Source organism: Aquila chrysaetos, chromosome 17, assembly GCF_900496995.4.
Source record: "Aquila chrysaetos chrysaetos chromosome 17, bAquChr1.4, whole genome shotgun sequence".
Classification (NCBI taxonomy): Eukaryota; Metazoa; Chordata; class Aves; order Accipitriformes; family Accipitridae; genus Aquila; species Aquila chrysaetos.
Genome location: NC_044020.1, coordinates 7,523,629 through 7,544,282, shown reverse-complemented (window position 1 = coordinate 7,544,282; position 20,654 = coordinate 7,523,629). Strand labels below are relative to the sequence as shown.

Genomic DNA, 20,654 nt, shown 5'->3' with positions numbered 1-20,654 from the left:
AACTCATGGGTTGAGAGAAGAACAGTTTAATAGAACAGAAAGGAAGAAAATAATAATGATAATAATAATAAAATGACAATAATAATAATAATAGAAGCATTGGAATATACAAACCAAGTGATGCACAATGCAATTGCTCACCACTCGCCAAACGATGCCTGGTAAGTTCCTGAGCAGCAATCTGCCCCCCTGGCCAACTCCCCCCAGTTTAAATACTAGGCATGAGGTCCCATGGTATGGAATATCCCTTTGGCCAATTTGGGTCAGCTGTCCTGGCTGTGTCCCCTCCCAACTCCTTGTGCCCCTCCAGCCTTCTTGCTGGCCGGGCATGAGAAGCTGAAAAATCCTTCACTTAGTATAAACACTACTTGGCATCAGCTGAAAACATGAGTGTGTTATCAACATCATTCTAGTACTGAATCCAAAATGTAACACTATACCAGCTACTAGAAGGAAAATTAACTCCATCCCAGCCGAAACCACGACAATTGTTTAAGTAGGCAGGGAAAATAATTCTCCCCTTTGTTGTGGTGGCTCTGTGGCATCAAGAAGCTGAACTGAAATCCTGAAGCATTGTGGAAGCAAGCTTGGAAGGCATCTGCCTGGCAGGGGAGTCCTAGCCAACATGGAATTTGTAAAAGAAAATCCTTTACCAGTCTATGGGGGTGGAAGAAAAAGAGGAAAAAAGAAAGAGGAAAAAACAGGTTTCACAAAAATAACACATCCCACTTGATGAGTTTTATAATATTAATGAAAGGAGGGGGTTATTATATGCCTTTAGAGTCTGATTCAGTGTTTTCTTCTTTAAAATCTCTTACAGTTTCTTTCCCATTCATTATGATCCCATTGCTTCGGATTTTGCCGAACAAGAAACAAAAGGAACTGAATGGATTTTTTATCCAAACCATAAAAAATGCAATTGTCTTGAGACAACAGCAAGATGCAGCTGAGGTAAGGCTATTTCTGTGATAAATATATGGATAAGCAAATGTTTTGAGGAAAAACTGGAAGTGGCATAAGCCTCAGTTGAAAAAGCAAACTCAGTCTGTTTGAACATTCAAAGCAATTTAGTGAAGATTTTATTCATTTTTAGCTTTATGTACCATCAACCAGGCTTGGTGTTGATGCAGAATTGTTAACACATTACAAGAAAGATTGCTTCTCTTAGTATTTCTGTTCAAAGAAGGATGCAGAAAATGTTACATCTGGGATGACTTTTCAACCCAGTTTCTAGACCCAGAAGGAAGGATTCACACTGTAGAATTTTTTCTCATCTTAAAATCAGATGTTTCGTCCATGTTACTTTTCCTTAACGACCAGAGAAAAGGGAGCCCCCACTGAGTGTTTCAACCCAGTCATTACCTAGGAGCTGAGGCAGGTTTTATATAGTCCTGTGACAGTTCCTACTGCTTTTGAAAATGGAAAGAACTTGAATGTCCAGTTAAGAGCAGACACTTGATATTGAGATGGCTAAAGAGAAAGGTAGTAAATTCTACCTGAAGCATGCAAACGAATGGGTATGCATTATTAGCAATTTGTTTGTTACCTGTGTATTTCTCTTTCATCTGGACATAAGGCAGTTCTGGGGTGGTTTTGTTTTGTTTTAATCACTGTTGTTTTATGAATTATCTGAAGGCACATGCATTTTTGTGAAAGTCTTGTATATTCTTGATATACAAAGCATTTGGAACATAGGCATGTGCTGCAGTTCTGTGATACAAAAGTTCTTCAGGTCTGCTTGTCCTTTTGGACAATTCTTTACTGCAGACTGCACATAATATCCCTAAAAATAAGTTAACCACTTAATTATGGATGTGTAGTGAGAAACAAAGAATATCAATGAGAATTCCATTTTAAAGGTAACCGAGACAATTTTTGCATATCAATTGACATGAAACATGCTACAACATACACATTAAGAAGCTGTTAATATTGAAATACAAGAGATGTTTCTTACCACTTTGAGATGACGAGCAATTCTGATGGGGTAACAGCACAGGTAAGAATGGATCCTCTCAACGTCTTCTCACAGCTTAGCCCCACAGCTGTCACCTTTCAGGAAAAAAATGGATTTTACCTTACCGTACGTTACATCCAGGACACATTTAAAAATCAAATTGATTTTCAAAGATATTGCTGCTCTTTGCTGTGTTGCGTGTTCTGCTCTTTTTCTTTGACTTTTTCTGCAGTGAAGTCTCACTTCTGTGTTAGTTGCGCTTTATCGCCACACGCTTCTTGTCTTTCCTCCAGCCCACCTTTATGAGTCTTTGCCCCCACTAGGCTTTAGGTTTTTGTCTCCGTCCTTCTTTACATCCAAAAGATTGTAGGCACCACTGACCGGCCACAAACAATTCATGATTCATAAACATGGTTCCTGGCCCAGGCTGAGTGCTGGAGGAATATTTTCGAACAAGGATGGTATATCTAAACTGCTTGCAGACATCTCATTTCTAGTGCACATATCCTATGTGAACTTTTAATGGCATACTGGTATGGCTGCATGTATGGAGAGTTTTGAATCAAAGATTTATGCTGAAGGGGTCTGCATGAGAAGTCTATTCTGTGTATCAGTTATAAAAGGATAAAAGGGACAATGGAACAATCTAATGTGGATTAAAAGTAGTTAATGTATTAAGCACTATCAATAAAATGCAATGTATTTTTGTGGCAGTACAGTAGCACTGAGGGCATTGATCGTGGGCTAAATCCTTCACTAGACTAGAGACGGTCACTCCCTCAAACTGCAGACTAAGATAAAGGACAGCAGGCGCGTATGGTTAGGAGAAAACGCAAAGAAAAGCAAGATTGTAGCCACAAAAGCAGGAGGCAGCAGTCTCTGCATATGCAGCCTGTTTGCACATTGCAGTGGTTGATGGAGCAGAGGTTTAAGGTTATATTGGAAGGGATGCTGGGAGGTGCTGTAAGAAATAACTCATGGCAGTAGCTGCCCAGTATCAGGGCAGTGTGGAGGAAAGTACAAGGTCTGTGTTTGCCTTCACAGTGTATGCACAAGTCCATGACTGGCTGTGGTCCTGCCTGCTCCTGGACTTTCTCCTAGTTTGCAAAGTTGGCATATGGGAACTATTTCAAACGCTGGGAGTTAGACACTTAGGACCAGATTTCTGAGAGCGCATTAAGTCCCCTTTGCAGTTCGGGATCATTAGGGTGGCTTTCAAAAGAGACTGGAAAGTTTGGAGCTTCCTTTTTTTCCCTTTTCACTGCCTGTCTTGTTACGCGCTCTTAGAATCTTAACTATTTTAGGTTGGTGGCACATGAGTCTTGTTACAAGTATAGGCAACTTAATAATTTGCCAAGAACATAAAAATGGTATGTGAAACAGATCAAAATGCAGCTGTGTCCAATTTAATGCAGAAATGTAATCTGTAGAGATTAGGTGTCCCAGATAGCCCTGCATTTGAAGGAGAATTATGTCTTGTGTCCTAGGTCTTGAATGATGAAATGTACCCACTGAAGTCAGTTAGAGTTTTGGCGCTGAATTTTAATGAGGCCAGGACATAACCGGTAGCTACTGGTTCTTTGTACTGCTAATAACGGGAGCTATAAGCAAAGTCTTACGGTCTCCCTTTGCTGCCTTAGGCCAATGGGTATTCCTTAGATTGCCACATTCCTAGATGTTACATTGTGTGCATCTTTTACTCCTCATTGATTTTATCACCATTAAAAATTCTTTTGGGTTCCTTTCTTTGGGGGGGGGGGCAAAATAAAAAAAGGCAAAAAAAAAAAAAGCGCCTTTGAACAAACTGTAAAACAATAAAACCTCCACGAAAGTGGTTCAGCTGAAGCTTGTCTTCCTCTAATCTGCAGCTAATGTGAACAATGGATAAAGAAAGGCCAAAAAACAATGTGACAAGCAAAGTCAGCCTGTTATCATCCCTGTTCTATCAGTAAATGAAACAATACTTCTGAATGCCTAAAGATAATCCCATGGGCAGATAGTAATTTTACAGCCAGGTTTAGATCTAATAACATGCTTGCAGCTTATATGAGATCTGTGATGTCACTTTCTCTCATCCCATCAGTTAGTGCTGCAGATGTCATTTTAATTATATATTATCTTTCTGTGGTCAGTCAAATAATTTCAGTCCTGGATATTCTACTCATTTGGCTTATATACAAAAACATTTAATGGTTGTACTTTAGAAATTTTAATATATTACATTTATTCATGGATTCAAATTATTGTAAAATGCTTTTCCCGCTATTTACAGAAGAGCAAATTCACCCTGCTCAGAAGAAACAGCACAAATTTAATGCACCACTTAACACCTACTTTGAAGACTCCAGCAGGATTTAAGTGTTCAAATACCTTATCCTGATTATCTGCCCAGGTTTAAATTTTTCCCTGAGGCAAAATGTTTCCAGAAACAGGGCAGATAGACTGTTTGTTTACTTCAGTAAATGATAGTTTGATAGATTTTCATTTAATAATCTGATATGCAAATCATTATTCATGTAAGAGTTGTTTTTCTACCATGTTATAGCTCAGTTCTTAACCTACCAGTCTGTTCTAAATTATGATATCTAGATGAAGGTGTCTTTCATGGTGCTCAAAATTGAGACTACTTTCTAAATCTGTGGGTTGAAATTAAGCCCCCCCAGCAGATGAAAGGCCAGAATTTCATTTGTAATCCATAGTAATAACAACAATTGGAATGTAACAATGTAAGGATATTGCAAAACATCATTTTTGGAAAATCGCAACAGATCTGTGGGAAAATCCAGTTTTCAAAATACGTGCCCCTTAACAAGGAGAAGTGGAGAGTTCATAGAGGCTCCAGCACATTCTTCTGGCATCTCCTGATTTTTCCAGTCACATTGTCTGCTGTGAATGCATAATTCAAGGTCACTGATCCATGCCAGGCAGGTAGTGACCTGATGATGATCAGCTGTTTCTTGGTGGTCTCAAGCCGATTTCAAATGAGAGGGTGACAAAGCACAGAAGCGTCACCAGAACTATATTCATTGGCATCTCGGTCGGCAGTTTAGTCAACCTGGTTGGAGACCTCCGGACTACCCGAATGCTTTTGGTGTAAGTGCAGAGCAGACAGAAGGAACAACGGGCGAAGAGTGTGAAGGCTGTGCTGCTGCGAACCACGCTGCCCGTGAGCCACGTGGTGTAAAGCCACAAAGAAGCTGTACGGTGCTGTCAGTCCTGGTGACGATCTGGCCTCCCATGAATTGGTATGGCTCTGGGATGCTCTGTACTCTACTGTGCTAGGTCTAGATCAGAAGGTTGTCCTCTGGTCAGCAATTGCCAGCAAACAATTGCAACCCCCTCCAGTTTTCCTCACTTCCAATCCTCGTTCCTGGCCAATCCTTTCCCTGATCCCAGGCAGGTACAGTCAGTGGCTCTGCTGCCCCCGAGCTGCCCGTACACCTGGGCAGGCACGAGTGATACCTGGTGTGTGGAGATCCTTTGGTTTTCCAGCATCAGCCATGGGAGCTTAAAAGGGTCAGGAAACTGAATTTTGAGGAAGTCTGAAACTAAGGTATTTAAATGCTTGTAAAGGGGAGATAACTGCCCTTGCACTGTGGACTAGCAATACAAATGTGCTATAAGGAAGTGGTATCTTTTAATATCTTTCTGGGAAGTGATGGCCTGGTTACAACTTTAATCTCTGGAACACCGATTCCCAGGGAAAAACGTGCAATGAGCTCCCCTAAATGCTTTACCTAAGGGGAAGAGGGACGTGTGTGTGTGTACCTGCATTCTGGAGGATAAGGGACAATCTGAAAACCTAATTACTGTGGCACTCTGTTCTTTTCTCTTCCTTCCCCAGCAGCTCCCTGGAGTTTTTCCTTTTCATGAACTAATGAACTATTTTATTCAAGAGCTGCTTGAAATGAGTTGAGCAGAGGTAATCCTCCTGAAAAAGTCTGATCCTCTCCTTGTCAAGGGAAAACTATACAATTACTAAGAAAACTTAGTTAAAAATTTGCTAAATACTGTGTACATTCCAGGAGCGATGTGTGTGTTTGAACTGTGGAAATGCAGTACAGATGTTAAAAAGTAAATATTTTTCTAAGGAAACAGCAGATGGGAGGATTAGACACCTTCTAATAGTGTGCAGTTTTCTTGCCTTTGTAGAAAAGCCAGCAAAACTTGTTTATATTTGAAAGAAGGTGGTGTCCATTTAAGGATATGCACTATATAGCAATATTAAATAATCCATTTATATTGATTAATAAAGTCAGTAAAACAAAGGATCAGTCTGATCCTTTTGTTTTTCTAAGTCTGTAGGAGGGATGCTGCAGTTCTGTTCCACTGGGCTGTTCTCACGGTTTGATCATGTCATTATCCACTGCCTTTGTCAGGAGGAAATGTGAAGTGGGCTTTCCAGAAAGGTGAATGTGTGTCTTAAAGACATAGAGGGAATTTGTGCTAAATATGGGGTTTGAACCCAAATCTCAAACCTGTATCCCTGCTGTTTTAAGCAGAAGGCTATCATTCCTCTAGAATATGTTAAAAACCTTTCGAACATTAAAGCTGGTGACCATGCTTGGGCAGCATACGGTGATTTTAAGAGGAAAAAGAAGCGGCATTATGTTAATAGGCATTTTAGTTATTCACCTTCTTTTAAAAATCAAGCCATTGCTGCTTGCTTTTAAAATTGTGTTCCTTCATTCCCACATTGGAAGAAAAATCCTTCTTTTTTTTTTCTTCTTTTTTTTATTTTTCTTAAAGATGTAGTTAATTTTATAGCTTCCTTAGGATTTCTTAAGTAGGCATTTAAACTTACCAAGGCCTCAAAACCTTGAATGGAGATGAACTTGAAATCCCTATTACTTTTGGTCACCAGTTGAAATTTCTTGATCAGTCTGTTGTTATCTTTCCAACGATGAACTGCAGGCCTACGAAATGTGATCTTTTGGTTTCAGGCCTGGGCTGAAGTGTCTGGCTGAGGCGCTTTCATCGTGAAATGCAGTTCTGCGGTCTCTCTGTTCCAAAGAGATCAAGGACAGAATAAGTAACGAGAGCGGTGACTTCCTCACCTCCCTGAGGCGGGTCGATGGGGAAGCAGGAGGAGTTTTGCATTACTGCTGCATCTGTCCCAGTTCTGCAGCCCAGCACACCTGTGAGCCCGGCGCTTTACGAGCACTGCCGTCACAAGCAGATAGCAAATGTCTGCTTGGTTACCTGCTGCCAGCAAGCATATACCAGGTCTGCTTGCTGTCGCTTACCCTTTGCTCTTATCACACCATTCCTACTGCCTCCTTGGTTATGGATCAGTGTACTTTATGGATCCTAGACAAGGAACAGGCAGACGGTATCATGTATATGTTATCTGCCCCACTCCAGCAAACCCTGCAGCAACTGTAACAGTATAATCTTGCCATCTGGGACTCTTTCTCCAATATCTCCATCTCTCCCCACCCCCTTGTAGTCTTTTTCAGCCACTCCTGTGTATCTTCATTTCTTCTTCGGGGGTGACAGGAGCGGTGTCCCTGTCTCATATTTCACACGTCCCACCTCAGCTACAATCTGGGTTCAAAGTGCCGTCACGCACACGAGCCATCTCATTGACTTCTTGCAGCACCACTCACATGCTTCAGTTTGCAAGAACATAGACTTGTACCAAAGGACAGAAAAGAAATCAAACCACCAGCGTGTTCATACTGATTAGGCTGGTGAAATTTTTGTGTACCTGGAGTTGCCGAGGATGATCTTGCAGACAGTACTGGGAAAATGTGGGTATCCGTGCAGGAAAAGCTAACCTCGCTTTCTAAGAGATGTGTGGTGGAGCTCCTTCAGAGGGCCTTCAAAAAAAAGGTAACTTTCCCCCTCTCTGGGCGGAAGACGGAAGGTTCAGACGCTCCCTATAGCAGCATTAATCCACAGAAGTCGTTAGGCCAACAGGATCCCTTCAGAGTTACGGGGAGGAAGGACTTAAATGCTTCTCTCAATAAGGTTTGCATGCATTTTCCTCCTGTTTTCACCAGCCGGTGTGGGAAGTGAAGATGGATATTTGGCTTTACTGATCTACAGCATATGAGAAACATCTTTTAATGGAGAAGGGTGGGATTTTTAGTGTTGAAAAAAGGCTTTTTCATCCAGAGTAAAAATAAATAAACCCACATGCTCAGTTGTTGGTAACGTCAAGGGTTTTAGTGACTTTTAAAAATTGTATTTATGTGGTAAAATCAGTCACTTAAAATACTGTTTATCAAAAATCCAGGCCAAAAGATAGCTTAAGGACTCTTTCAAATAACATTTGCGGTAAAATTTCTCTGAAAAACTGGAGGAAGAAAGAATTGAAAAGCAAACCTGTCTTTTTCAAAGAAACTGCCCCATCGCTGAAGGGGAGATCAAAAGTCCTCTTTTTTTTTTTTCTTTTCTTTTTTTTGGCCAGCCCTACTTAAACCTCCTTCTAGGTGCTGGTTGTTGAGGCTATACTGTGTTTTTCCTGTTCTCGGTACTGAAAGGGAGGGAGTGGTCACAGCTCTGTTTTATGTGTCCATAAAAATACGAAGAGCAAGAGCTCATTGTGCTTTGAAGGTGGGATCCAGCAAACACTGGTCTGTGTCACTGACCTTTGTGGTGGCTTGACCAACACAGGTGAAAAACGGAGGATGAGGAAGCCAAATAAAAAAAGGTGGTTGTTCCTTATAAGGGCCTGGGTCTTTTGCTTCTCCTCTGCAACCTAGAGCTGGCCCACCCCATCATGAATTTTTTGCTTTACCCTCCCTTATGATGGCAAGGGGACCCTGTGCTTGTTATCTGGAGAGAAGTTCAAACGTTGAAAATCCTGTTTATGCCTGTGGTAATTCCCTGTAGGCAATAACGTCAGTGCTGGCCACTTGTCCCAGCCTGATCCTGTGCTAGTAATGAGTATTCGCAGCATGCATTTCAATGTCTGATTAAATCTTTCTGAAAGGCCATCTGTTTGAGGAGGATGTGGCATAGGCTTTAATACTTTTTATACCTAGTACTCAATACTGCTGTTTCATGACCTTAGACATAAAGTTTGTCCCCTGGTTAGTTAGCATCTCTCCTGATACTCCCATCAGAGCAAATAATTGGATCGAGGCTGTTGCAACCTGTTAGGTCACTGTGTGTCTTTGGGGAAATGTTCCTGGGTGTTGGATCGCAGAAGTTACACGTACCCGATGAGACCTTGCTGTGTCCAGGGCTGAGAAGAAGGTATCTGTTTTCTGGGAAGGCAGTAAAGCATCTCCAGCTGCCTTTCTTTTATAGCACTTGGGGCAGAATCTGATGTAGTCATATATCTGTTGATACATGCCAAATCAGTCAGTAATCTGGCCTTTCTGCTGCATGTTCTCATCTGTGCAAAATATCCAGCCTAAGCAGTGTTACATCTGTCTTTCAGGGTCATTTTCCTATAGGCTTGGAAGTACAGTTTCCCTTTGCAATTCCCTCAGCATAAAGTAGATCTTCTCCAACGTGTCTTTTCCCGCTTCCTGTCATTTGCTTTCCTTCACGATACGGTCTCGGTATTCATCCCTTTGGCTGAAAGGAAAAAAACGTCACCCTGAAGTGCACGTTCCCTTTCTTTTGTAACTTCTCTCTCTTACAGTTCGTCATCTCTTCTGTATGTTATCCTTGTGGTCTGTCCCTCCCAAGTTTCTCAGAAGATCCTACTTTAGGTCACTGAAAGGCTTTCCTTTTTTCTGCTTAATCTGTGATCTGGTCTTCATCCAGGGTGTGGGGTTTTCAAATCAGCAAATAAAGGGAGTCTTGCCATAAAGTGAAATCATCTGAAGATTAATTTTCTGCATAACAGGGTGGTGGCCTTTAATGCCAAGGTGGGATATAAGATCTAATCTTTATTTACATAGTCTTTTTTTTTTTTTTTTTTCCTTACTCTTGATCTAAATCTGCAAGGATCTGTTGAATGGGACTGGGAGTTTTATGCATTTATTTTACCTTGCTGTTCAGAGCAATAGCATGTTTTGGTAATTTCCCTCTACAAGCAGACTTTCTTCTGACATATGTAACTAGAGCGTAGCATCTAAATTCTTAATTTAGAAAAAAATCACATATTTACTGACCTAATTGCAATAACAGAGTTTTCCCTTTCTCTGTCAGTTTTAACATTTTCAGTTTTGTCTTTCATATTTCATCCCTTTTTTTTTTTTTTTTTTTTTTATTTGTTATTGGTTCACTATCCTTCCTCCCTGAGTCACTCCCAGAACTAGGAGGGGAGTTGCGGCACTTGTGGTATTAGTGAGTGATCTTTGAATTTGTCTCTGTTATTCTCTGAGTGTCTCTATTTGCCTACAGTGACCTCTCTCAGCCCCACGCACTGCCTTCTTTTTGCAATACAGTATGACCTTTTCTGAAGCAGTTATGAAAAAGCCATTCCATGATATTTCATTCTGGTTCAACTGTCTTGTCCGTCTGTTGGCATGTTTTGATCTCTGGAGGTTTTTCCCTTGATCTATCTCAACTGTTGGTATCTGCTTTGCACTCCTTTGGTATTTCTCCCTTTTCTCTTGTGTCTACTTACCTTAGCAGATCCATACTCCTACTATTAAGAGACACCGACAGCCCATCTTGCCACCAGGAGAACCATTTATGTGGCCAGCATTTGGATGCCAAGTACATGAAGTTGCTTTTCTTTTGAACCTGGTTGCAAGTCAATCTGACCGTCTCAATGCACAAAGGTGACCAACTTTGTTGGCAATTCTCTTCCTGCCACCGTGCCCAGGCTGCCCTGGGGGCTGCCTCTCCCCCCCGCCCCAGCCTGCTGGAGCCAGCAGAGCCGGAGGCCTTCACTTGACCCCATCCGTTCATGACCGTATCTGGATTTTGAGGATAATTTAACATTAGAGTTACTTATTATGGAAAATGACAGATTGTGTGTCACTGGAAACCTTGAGGAGAGGCTTTCTAAAATGTGCCCTCAATGTCAGCTGGCTGCGAGGCAGGAATCCCTGCGTGGCGTTCCTCCGTCTGCCTTTTGCTAAAGAGCGGCCTGAACTATTGCGGCGATTCCTCTCCCTCCCTGAAAATCCACCTAGGAAATCCTGCATCCGCCTCAGTCAATGGCAGCTTTGCCCTGGCTTCATAGCCTGTGACTGCGCACGGCTTTCTCCACTTTCTTTGCAGCGACTACCCTTCATTTTTCCCTCCCGCTGGGATAAGCAAGCTATATCGGAGAGAGGCAGAGACTGGAGGGGAGCTGAGCACCTCCTTTCTGTCTTCAACAGAAACGTACACTTTTTAATAATGTAATCTCAATTAAAAACATACCAATTAAAATGGGCTTTTTAGTAGGTCTCTGAGGAGAGGGAGCCATAATTCACATTAAAATGTAAAGCTTCAGAAGCAGGGAGAGCTAGGTGCATTGCAAGTGCCCAAATATTCAGTGATTTTAATTACAATGGAAACTTGATAAATTGCTTTGTGCCACAATCCATTATTAACAGCTTAATGAATATCACTGCTGCCTGTTTTAAACTGCTCCGTGGTGAAAATTGTTGTCAGTATTTCAGTTGTGAACTCTGATTTTTAGCACATTTGTAACTTGGCCCCTTGAAAAGGGGAGGAGGGCAGAAGTCTGCAGGCTTGGCTTTGGGTCTGGGTAAGTTCTGCTGGCTGCAGCATCCTGAAAGAAGAGTCCTGAGAGGAGGAAAGATGGAGCTTTTGTGTCTCACCAGTATTGGGACTGGCCAGGAGTTAAATCTGCTCCTTGCGCTGTTAAAGAGCAATGTCACGGCTGTTCTCCGGGGATGCAAAGGGCCCGTATGCCAGTTGAGGGGTCACCAGAGCACGGAGCTACCTTTACACGTGCTGCTTCTCTGCACAATACCCAGTAGGCTGGAGGACCGTTTGGGGTGTCTGCTCAGGAGTAAAGGGAAGCAATAGCGTAACAGCCCATGATCAAGCATGCCGATGAGCTTATTTTGGAGTGAGCAAAATGCAATTTGGTTCAAATTTTCCAAGTTTTAGCTAGCAAAAAGCTGATTTGAGGTATGGAGTTAGTCAAGTCCTTTTGGAGCACTGAAATATAAACAGTGATTGCGCTCAGCTTTAAAAAGGGACGAAACGTTTTCTTCTTGACAGTTATGGCTGTAATTGTGCTAATGTTACAATGCTATATATTGATATGTATATTTATAGTAAACCGGTACCTTTCCCCGCCTTTTCAAAGCAGCTTAATATTTCAAGGATAAAGGTTATTATCAGTAATGTTATTATATTAGATGCTAACATCTAGTTATATAGTGTGCTTATAGTTGTGCCCCATGGAAGTGTTAAGCCGTAGGGATTTAAATAGCCACGGTCTGGCTTCTATGAGACTTATTATTTATTGTGGGCGTTCTGTTTCTACTTTTCACTTGATCGCGTGGTGTGACCGGAGGGTCACAATCCCCAAAGTGGGGTTACTGCCGGGTGTTTGACAAGATCTTGACAAGACCTGAGTGAGATGCAAGGTAGATCTCAGGACAGAAATGACTGGAAACTGCTCTTCTGATTCGGAGAAGTCACAAGCGCCTATGTGGGATAAACATGATTTGTCTGAATGTAATTAATGTCTCAGCTTTTACTATTATTATTCTGATTATGTTTTTCTGGAAAACAACAAAAGCGTATTCACTTTCCCCATCTTAGAAATGGCAGCATTACTCATAATGATGTTAACTTGCACCCTGCCAATTACATAGTGCTCTCCTCGTTCATTATATCAATAATTACACATAGGCTTTTTTTTTTTTCTTGAGAAAAATCTTTCATTGACAGAGGAGTAATGATGCCTGTAAGTTCCTTAAGTGTTGCTCAGTCAGGGATATGTAAGATGTGGGAGATGTCCTCATATTTTGGGGGAGAAAGACAGCTGGTATTCTGGCATGCTGTTAATATTCATGTGTTTCTGAAGTTGTATTTTTTTTTAGTTTGACTTTAGGAAGCATTCCAGACCACAGGGCTGCCTGACTGTCATTTTTCATGCATCCCTGTACTGGCAGAGGACAAAGTGGCACGAAATATATAAAATGCCATCTAATTTTTCTTTTGTTCTTTAATTCACACACACATGCTTCTTCTGTGTGTTTATCAGTGTGCACAAAATGCCTATATTTGCAAGATAATAGCTGTGTAAATATTAGAAAGTCGTACTGAAGCTCTGTAAAGGAAAGGAGAGCAGGGGGAGAATCCTTCCTGCTACCAAGGAGCCATCTATTGGATAAAACCCATAACTGAACCGAGCATCCATGAAACTGCGAAGGATAACACAATTTGTTATTGGTCACTGGGTAGCTCAAAATAATCCTTTCCTTCCCAATGCTGCTTTCACCCACTGCGTTAGAAACCTGTACCCCTTCATGCACACAAGTGGAGAGTCAGGTGTAGAAGCGATTTATGTACTATAGGTAAAAGCCAGTTTAATATAGCCAAAGATCCAGGATAATCCTTAGGTAGGGTGCAGGTGTGATCATGAATGGATAAGCCAGCAGTAGGATCGCCTGCCAGCAGTGGAGAGCGGTTGCTCAGAGAAGTAATAGAAAAGGCAAGTGTTTTTTCCATGTTGTTAATAAAGAACATAAATGACATTAATTGTACTTTTTTGTAACAATACATGTCATTTATATCAGTCTCACAGCCATAATTAGTTTAGTTTAAAAAAAAAAAGGTATTTTTTTAGTTACCCAGAATTACTTAAGGCCATCACAAAACCAAATAATGAGGTGTTCCTTCCCTCAAAAGGTATCCAGTCTATATGTAACATGATGCAGAAAGAGAGGATCTTGAACAAACCATGGGGAGACATGAGGGAGGACAGGACAGGATGTGAACAGCAAATTCCCAGGATGGCCCCAAAATGTCCTGATGGTTCTTCGAAGTGGGTGGTGGGGCTTTGCAGACTTGTTAAAGAGAGCGTATGGGGCAGGAAGAACAAAGGATAAAGAAGCAATAATGAGATTCCTGTGCATTTTCTTGAATGTCAGGCAACGGCTAAAACCAGAACTGATTATTAATCAGGAATTAAAGTTAAGCAAATACAATTATAATCTGTGGCAAATAGAAAAGGAACAGAGGGCTGCCTGCAACAGCAGCCTTTAGTCAGCAATTTGAGTCAGCAGAGGGTCAAGCTTCTGGGTGTCAGACACTCAGCCTAAAACACTCCCTTCCTGCATCCTCCCTTCCTCCTGCAAATAGCGGAGGGGAGGAGTGTCGGATGCTTTACTGGGAGGCCAGATAAGCTTTGGGAGAGGATGCGTGCACACAGTGTGCGGGGGGGTGGTCAGCTCGCTGCTGATTTGGAAGCGGGTGCCGGTTCCACGCACTGGCGTGCAGCGGCAGAGCCCGGCCCAAGCTCTTCTTCCTCCCCAGCGCCCGGTTATTTCTTCTTTTGTTGTGCTTGCCCACTGTGTATTCTGATAATCTCACTCCTCCACCTCCAAGCGACGAAACGTGTGGGGCAGGAGAAGCTCAGCTACCGCACACACAAATTCAATATTTGTTGTTTGTACTCTGATAATGGCGGGAGTCATTATCGGAGTGTTGTTATCCTAAATGTTTTGCAAATACAGAATAAGGAAGTTGCAGTCCACTGTTAGTTGCTACCAGTGTCTCTCGCTCACCACGATGCAGGGGTTAGGAAAGCTGGATGAGACTCTCTAGCCATTGCATTTTGGGCTGTTTTCTGAGCCTTCCCCACACGTGTATGCGATGGAGGGAGCTGTGGTGGTTGTACTGCTGTGCTGTGCTCTGCGCCGAGGCTGCCAGCCCAACGCGGCGGAGATGCCAACCAGCTGCCACAAAGTGCATGATACTTGTTTGCCATTAGACTGAATTTCGTGGAGAAAGTCAGTGCTTCTCTTAGACACCCAGCTCATTCTGCTCAGCCTGGTATTGGAAGGAAACTCCCCAGAGTCAGAGACAATGGTCAGTTCGTTAGGGGTGTAAATGGACCAGGCTGCAGGCAATCCCTTGGTTTTACACGGAGGAACTACTGGAAGGGTTTCCAGCTCTCTAGGCAAGCTGGAGGTTTCTCTGTGGGCCCACATAATTAATGAAACAATCAAATAGGTGTGTGTCTTATTTTCTCTCTCCCGTAATTGTAGTACCTCTTCACCCCACATATCACTTCAGCCAAGTTAGACCTCCAGCTAGGATCTTTGCAGTTCACAGTCAACAGGTCCACACACTTAAGATTGAAAACAGCCTCCTTCTGCAAGAGCCATAAAGAGCGATGTTAAGCTTGTCTCGGTTAGGAACAGTTCTTTGCTCTCTCTCCATTTGCTAACAATTAGATCTGAAATTCAAATTTATTTTCATCCCTGGACTCTGTGGGAACATCTCGAGGAGCCTGTTATCTTTCAAGATGTGAGCCCTCTAGTGCCACTTGCAGCAGTTTAAGCTGAAGGGAGATGGGTCACTAACAAAATCTTGATTTTTAAGAATTCTTCTCAGCTTTATTTTTCAGGTTGAATTAGGCTTGCCCATGCCTCTGTAGATTACTAATGTTCTTACTTTAACTTTGCATTTTGAAGGTCAGAAAAGTGCAAAATTTTTGAGGAAGAAACCAGCAGTACCTGAGCACTCTTCTCCCTTACCCCATGAATGGAGGCACTACCACGTGAAAATACTTTCGTATTTTTTAGCAGTATGATTTTTCTGTTATCAGCATGCTTTGTTAAAGACCTACTGAAGTAATATATATAGAGAGAGACAGAGACACATATGCAGATACAGGTTGTGGAGCCTCAGACATTACGGATGTAGCTGCGTGAAATCTGATGATTTGCAATATCTGCAGTGACTCCCTGGAGGAGAGGAAACCTCTCCAGTGACGAAAATGGTTCAGTGCTGGGGTGGACTGCCTGGGGAGGCTGTGGGAAGCTGGAGTTTGGCTGGGTTTTTAAGACCAGGTTAGACAAACAGCTGTCAGTGTTGGTTTGGCTGATGCTGCCTCGTGGCAAGGGGATGGAGTAGATAACTTGCTGAGTTCCTTCCAGGCCTCTTTCCCCCATGTGATGGTGCTTTTGCCTTAAACTCTTTGAGTCTGTGAAAATCTGTTTTCATCCTAGGTCTTAAAGGGTTTTCTGAGATCATCATTAGCTTTTCCTCATGGGTTTTTTTAAGATTTGATGCGTGTTGTACTGATTTTACAGATGGAGAAGCTGCACCAGTTCTAACTGTGTTTTAAAAACAAAAAAAGGGAGTGCAGCTTTAAGCATGCCAGCTTCTGTGGAGGTCAGTGCTTTAACCCGTAATTCATATCGGCCACTCTGCAGATTTAGCGGCAAACTCAGCCAATAAAATCCATGTCATGCTTGAATTTACACTTACTCTTGTTTTTTTATTTTTATTTTTTAAAAGAACATTGTTGGTATATAGAAGATATGTTTTGTTACCATGTTTAATACTTTCCATGCTCAGTTGCCTTCATCAATTTGCTGACGTACCTGCCCCTTTGGGGCTTGCTCAGCATTTCATGTAGCATTTTTGCAACATTATTGTAGGGACGCTTCTTTTTTCTTTCAAGTAGAAAGCAAAGTCATTGCTGTGGCTTCTACCATCAAATGCGGTGTCATTGAATACTCACAGTGCTCCCTCACTGCTGTGAACTACTGCCAGAAACTTGCATGGGAGTTTAGCGATGATAATATATGAAAATATCAGAACAAGTCCAAAGTTATACAAAATCTTCTCAGTCTGGAGTTTCACTACAACCGTTAAGATCAGGCCAGGCTGGCAAAAGGCTGCTCCACTTTCCAAGTGGGCACTCTGAATATTTTTTGTTTGCTTTAAATTTACTCAGGTTTTAATGCAAGTTATATTGCTTTGTAAGACATGCCTGCTGTCAGACATTCAGCCCATTTACAATAAAAACATTACAGTGGTTTCACCAGCTGATGTTAACAAATGCAAACAAAAGAGTATTTTTTGCCAGACTGAAAGCCTCCCAGCCGTCGAACGACGGCCGTACCCTGCAGTTCACACACTTCAGGTCCTGCCAGAGCTGAGCGTCACCTGCGAGAGCACCATGCCCCCAACCTTCAGATGCACAAATTTGAGGGCTGTCAGCTCTGGCCTCCCAGTTAATTCCAGCTTCTGGGTTCAAGCACAAGGCAAAGGGACGATCTCTTTGAAATGTTTTGGGACTGGATGTGTTGGCAGAGAGACTGGCTTTTTTGTGATTTCACTGAGAAACCAAATGAAACCTGCAAGTGTTAAGGAGAGGTTGAATTTGATGCTTTCAAAGCAGTTTGGCAAAATGATAGTTTTAGTGGGACTGCAGCTTGTGCTTCTTTTTCAAAAGGAGCTAGGTAGGTACTGTCATGCTTTACTGGTAACTTCAGGGTGACACAGATTTGTCTCACCTAAAATGATGGTTGCTAAATCGAACTTACAAAAGTGACCTGGATATAAACTAATATAGCAGCATTTGTACAAGTTTGTAGGAAATGGAAATATTATGAGATGTGAGCTTTCTACCTGTTAGGTAAGGATTCTGAAGCTTAGCTTCTGCTTTTTTGAGCTGCCATCAGAGCAAGGAGGGTCTGCACAGTTTATTGTGAGTGGTATTATATTAGCAGCATCACATTTGTATGACTTCTGCACCACAGCAAGTGCTTTACAGAATACCAGCCGATTATGTCATCTAGTTTGATTCCTTGATTCATCTTTCAGTTGCTTTTTGTAGTTCTGGGCTCTTTTGAACTCAAAATGGGGAACTGAACTATCAGAGTGGTGCAAAATTTGAGTATAGTTTGCAGAAAACACAACTGAAATCACAACATTAAGAAGAGAAATTCTAACTGATATACATTTGGTAGTTTTCCATAAGTAATTTTTTACTTCACCTTGCAGCGAAGTTGAGTGGCTCAATCTCTCTGCCAAAAGCATAACCCAAGGGTCCCCTGGATCCCCAAAGCAGCGGTGAATTTGCCAACAGGTCAGCTGGGATGTCAGTCTTAGATATGAAAACACAGTTCCCTGTTTAGGATGGAAAGAGCTGGAGACATCCCCCACCCCCCCAGGACCCTTGCCTCCTGTGAGAAAAGTCATGATACATCACAAATGTGAGTGATATATCTTTCTTCTTCTGACAGTTGCAAAACTTAAAAGCAGTGATTTGAGGAGGGGTGATACATACTGCTGCATTGGCCTTCCCCAGTATAGCACACATCTATTCTTCCAGTGTGTAGCACATAGCTTGTTACGGTTCTGTGCAGAATGATTTCTCTGCATGGCCAGGTGATGTTTAAGGAGACTAATGAGAGAAATGATACGGCCCAGAACACTGGTGTCAGGAAATATATTGCAAGGTGTCTATCTTGGGAAAGCTGAAAGCGGGGCTTGTCTTATTATATATTTCAAAGGGGATGTCTGTGTCACCACCAAGTTAGACATGCACCCTGTCCCATATTGCATTCAAATTAGATTTTTTCAAATAGTAGCTTTCCATTCAATTTTCATTGGCTTAATTGTAGGCTCTGTGTTGTACGGGGGCAAAACAAGAGTCCGTTGCATTGGCACACCATTCTTTTGAAGCGGGAACTTGTTTCTGAGGCCATTGTAATATAACTATGCAAGTGTCAGAGGACAGGATAGAGGCTATTATGGGCTTCTGCTTTTTGTGAGGAAAATCAAACAAATGTCCCCAATGGAAAAAGGAAGCCAGCAGCTGTATGTGATGTCCAGCGAATGTTTTTGTGCAGTGACACTGTCACTACCTGGTCTGTTGTCAAACTGAAAAAAATGCCTTTTTTTTTTTTTTTTTTCCTGCTGTCAAACGAAGTGGAGAAAACCCCCGTGAATTTTCATGAGATACCTTTTCCTCATTTCCAGCACTTAACAATCCAATTATATTTGTTTTTATGCTAGTGTTTGTTTGCCTCTATTGCCATTGTTAGGGTTTTGAGTCAGAGTGATTTTTTCATCCTGATGGTGCGGAAGAAAAATATGTTTCATTATGACTGTTATAACCCTGGAAATCTTTTCTCTCGCTTGGGTTGATGACGATTTTTTATGTTGCATTCTATACTGATGCCTAAAGTGAAGTAGAATGAACCATAAGGAAGAGAAGCTTTGCTAAAATATAGCTCCTTCCACTGTGTAGAATTATCTGGAAAAAAAGCTTGCATCTTTCTAATTTTATGCTTTTTTTTCCCCCCACTATTATTCAAGTAGTTTTTACAAATGAATGGTGTTTTTGTAAGGATTGTTTATGAAGCCATTGCTCTTAGCAACCCCTGCTCACCTGTAAACAACTTACATGGCACAAATAAGGCATCTAGTTGTTTCTCGATAGGGTGACCTTATAAACAGATTCTGCAACAAGACAAGCTTTTAAATTCCTAACCAAATATATTATGTGAGTAATAAAAAGAGCTCCTCAAAATGGCCACAGAGGCATTTCAGAGCACATTCTTGGGAATAGTCACTTGTGCTAGCATTCATTAAGTTTGCTTTCAGCAAAAATTCTCATGAATGAAATTTTATTCACTAGTCATTATGATTATTACTTTACTATCATAGCAATAACCAGATGCTTTGTATAAGGCTGGGACCTGATTTTGTCTAAGGCTGGAGAAACATCTTACAGGGTCTCCAGAGAGTGTATTGTCTAAATATAAGACCAGACTAAGCTAACAGCTCGTGACTGGGAACTGCAAACTCTCAGAGAGCAATGGGTTTGTTTACAAGAAAATTCACAGCTAGAGAAGGATGAATGCAGAACCATACCAAATGTTACACCATTTGAACTGTAGCGTGTTACAATTCTACTGAATATGAATGTAATTATATATTTTTATGTTACGAAGGTAGTTTAGGTGATGATGACTGGTCCTAACGGATAAAACGGAGTATCTCTGTGGATGCAGTTCGTTCCTATACTGGACTAGTTTATCCACACAGTAATGAGCACACTGGAACTGGACTGTTTGGGGGTTGTTTTTTATTTAAAAAATGGCCTAACCCAAATATATGTACCATAGCACAGGCTATGCCAAAGAGTTGGAGTCTGAGTTATGCAATACATGGACTCCCACGATGTGAATAAAGCCCTTCCTGGAAAAGTTAAATGAGATTTTTAGCTATGCACAGCTGAAGTATGCATGAAGTCTTGTTTCCTCCAGACTAGAGGAACATAAAAGAGCAGAGGTATTCTATCATGCTAGAGGAGCAGGGCAGTTGCAACTTTTGGCTTGCTGTATTAGAAATGAGAGACCAAGGAAGCATGGCCAATTTAAATATGGAAGTTGTGCCTAAGTCTAGGCACTAGGAAATATTTTCAGAGCTGGAGCTGATCCGCTGAGCACAGTGTGTATAATGTTGCTTTGTATGCCTTCACTTACTGGGGCAAAAGCATGAATCCTGTGCCTTAGAGGTGATGTGGTCTGACTGGCCAATTTATAGAGTCCATCAGCATGCAGTGATCGGCACTGGCTACTGTCTGGAGCATTGATTCTTGGGTGTACCAGGGCGCAAGATGCACTATGGTCATGGGTAGAAGGCACATAATGTACAGATGCAAAATGAGAAGGTTCTGTGGGGTGGAGGGAAAGAGCTGTTAAAGAGGCAGTGTGCCAATCCCTTGTATTAGTCAAACCTCAAAATAACCATTCCTCTCTGCCTGTGGATCAGTCAGAACAGTTTGTTGGCAGCAGAGCTAAGCACAGGACACTTAAGTATTTCTCCTTTTTTGTTGTCTCAC

General features: G+C 41.8%; 1 protein-coding gene across 7 annotated transcripts in view; it reads left to right on the top strand.

Moving 5' to 3' along the window:
* TBXAS1 (thromboxane A synthase 1) overlaps positions 1-20,654 on the top strand; it is a 246,881-nt gene that overhangs the window by 154,574 nt on the left and 71,653 nt on the right. For all 7 annotated transcript variants that reach the window (XM_030041204.2, XM_030041203.2, XM_041129476.1 and 4 more), the window contains one exon: positions 821-951. In XM_030041204.2, the coding sequence (XP_029897064.1) occupies positions 821-951 (131 nt within the window). The remainder of the gene's footprint in view (positions 1-820; positions 952-20,654) is intronic.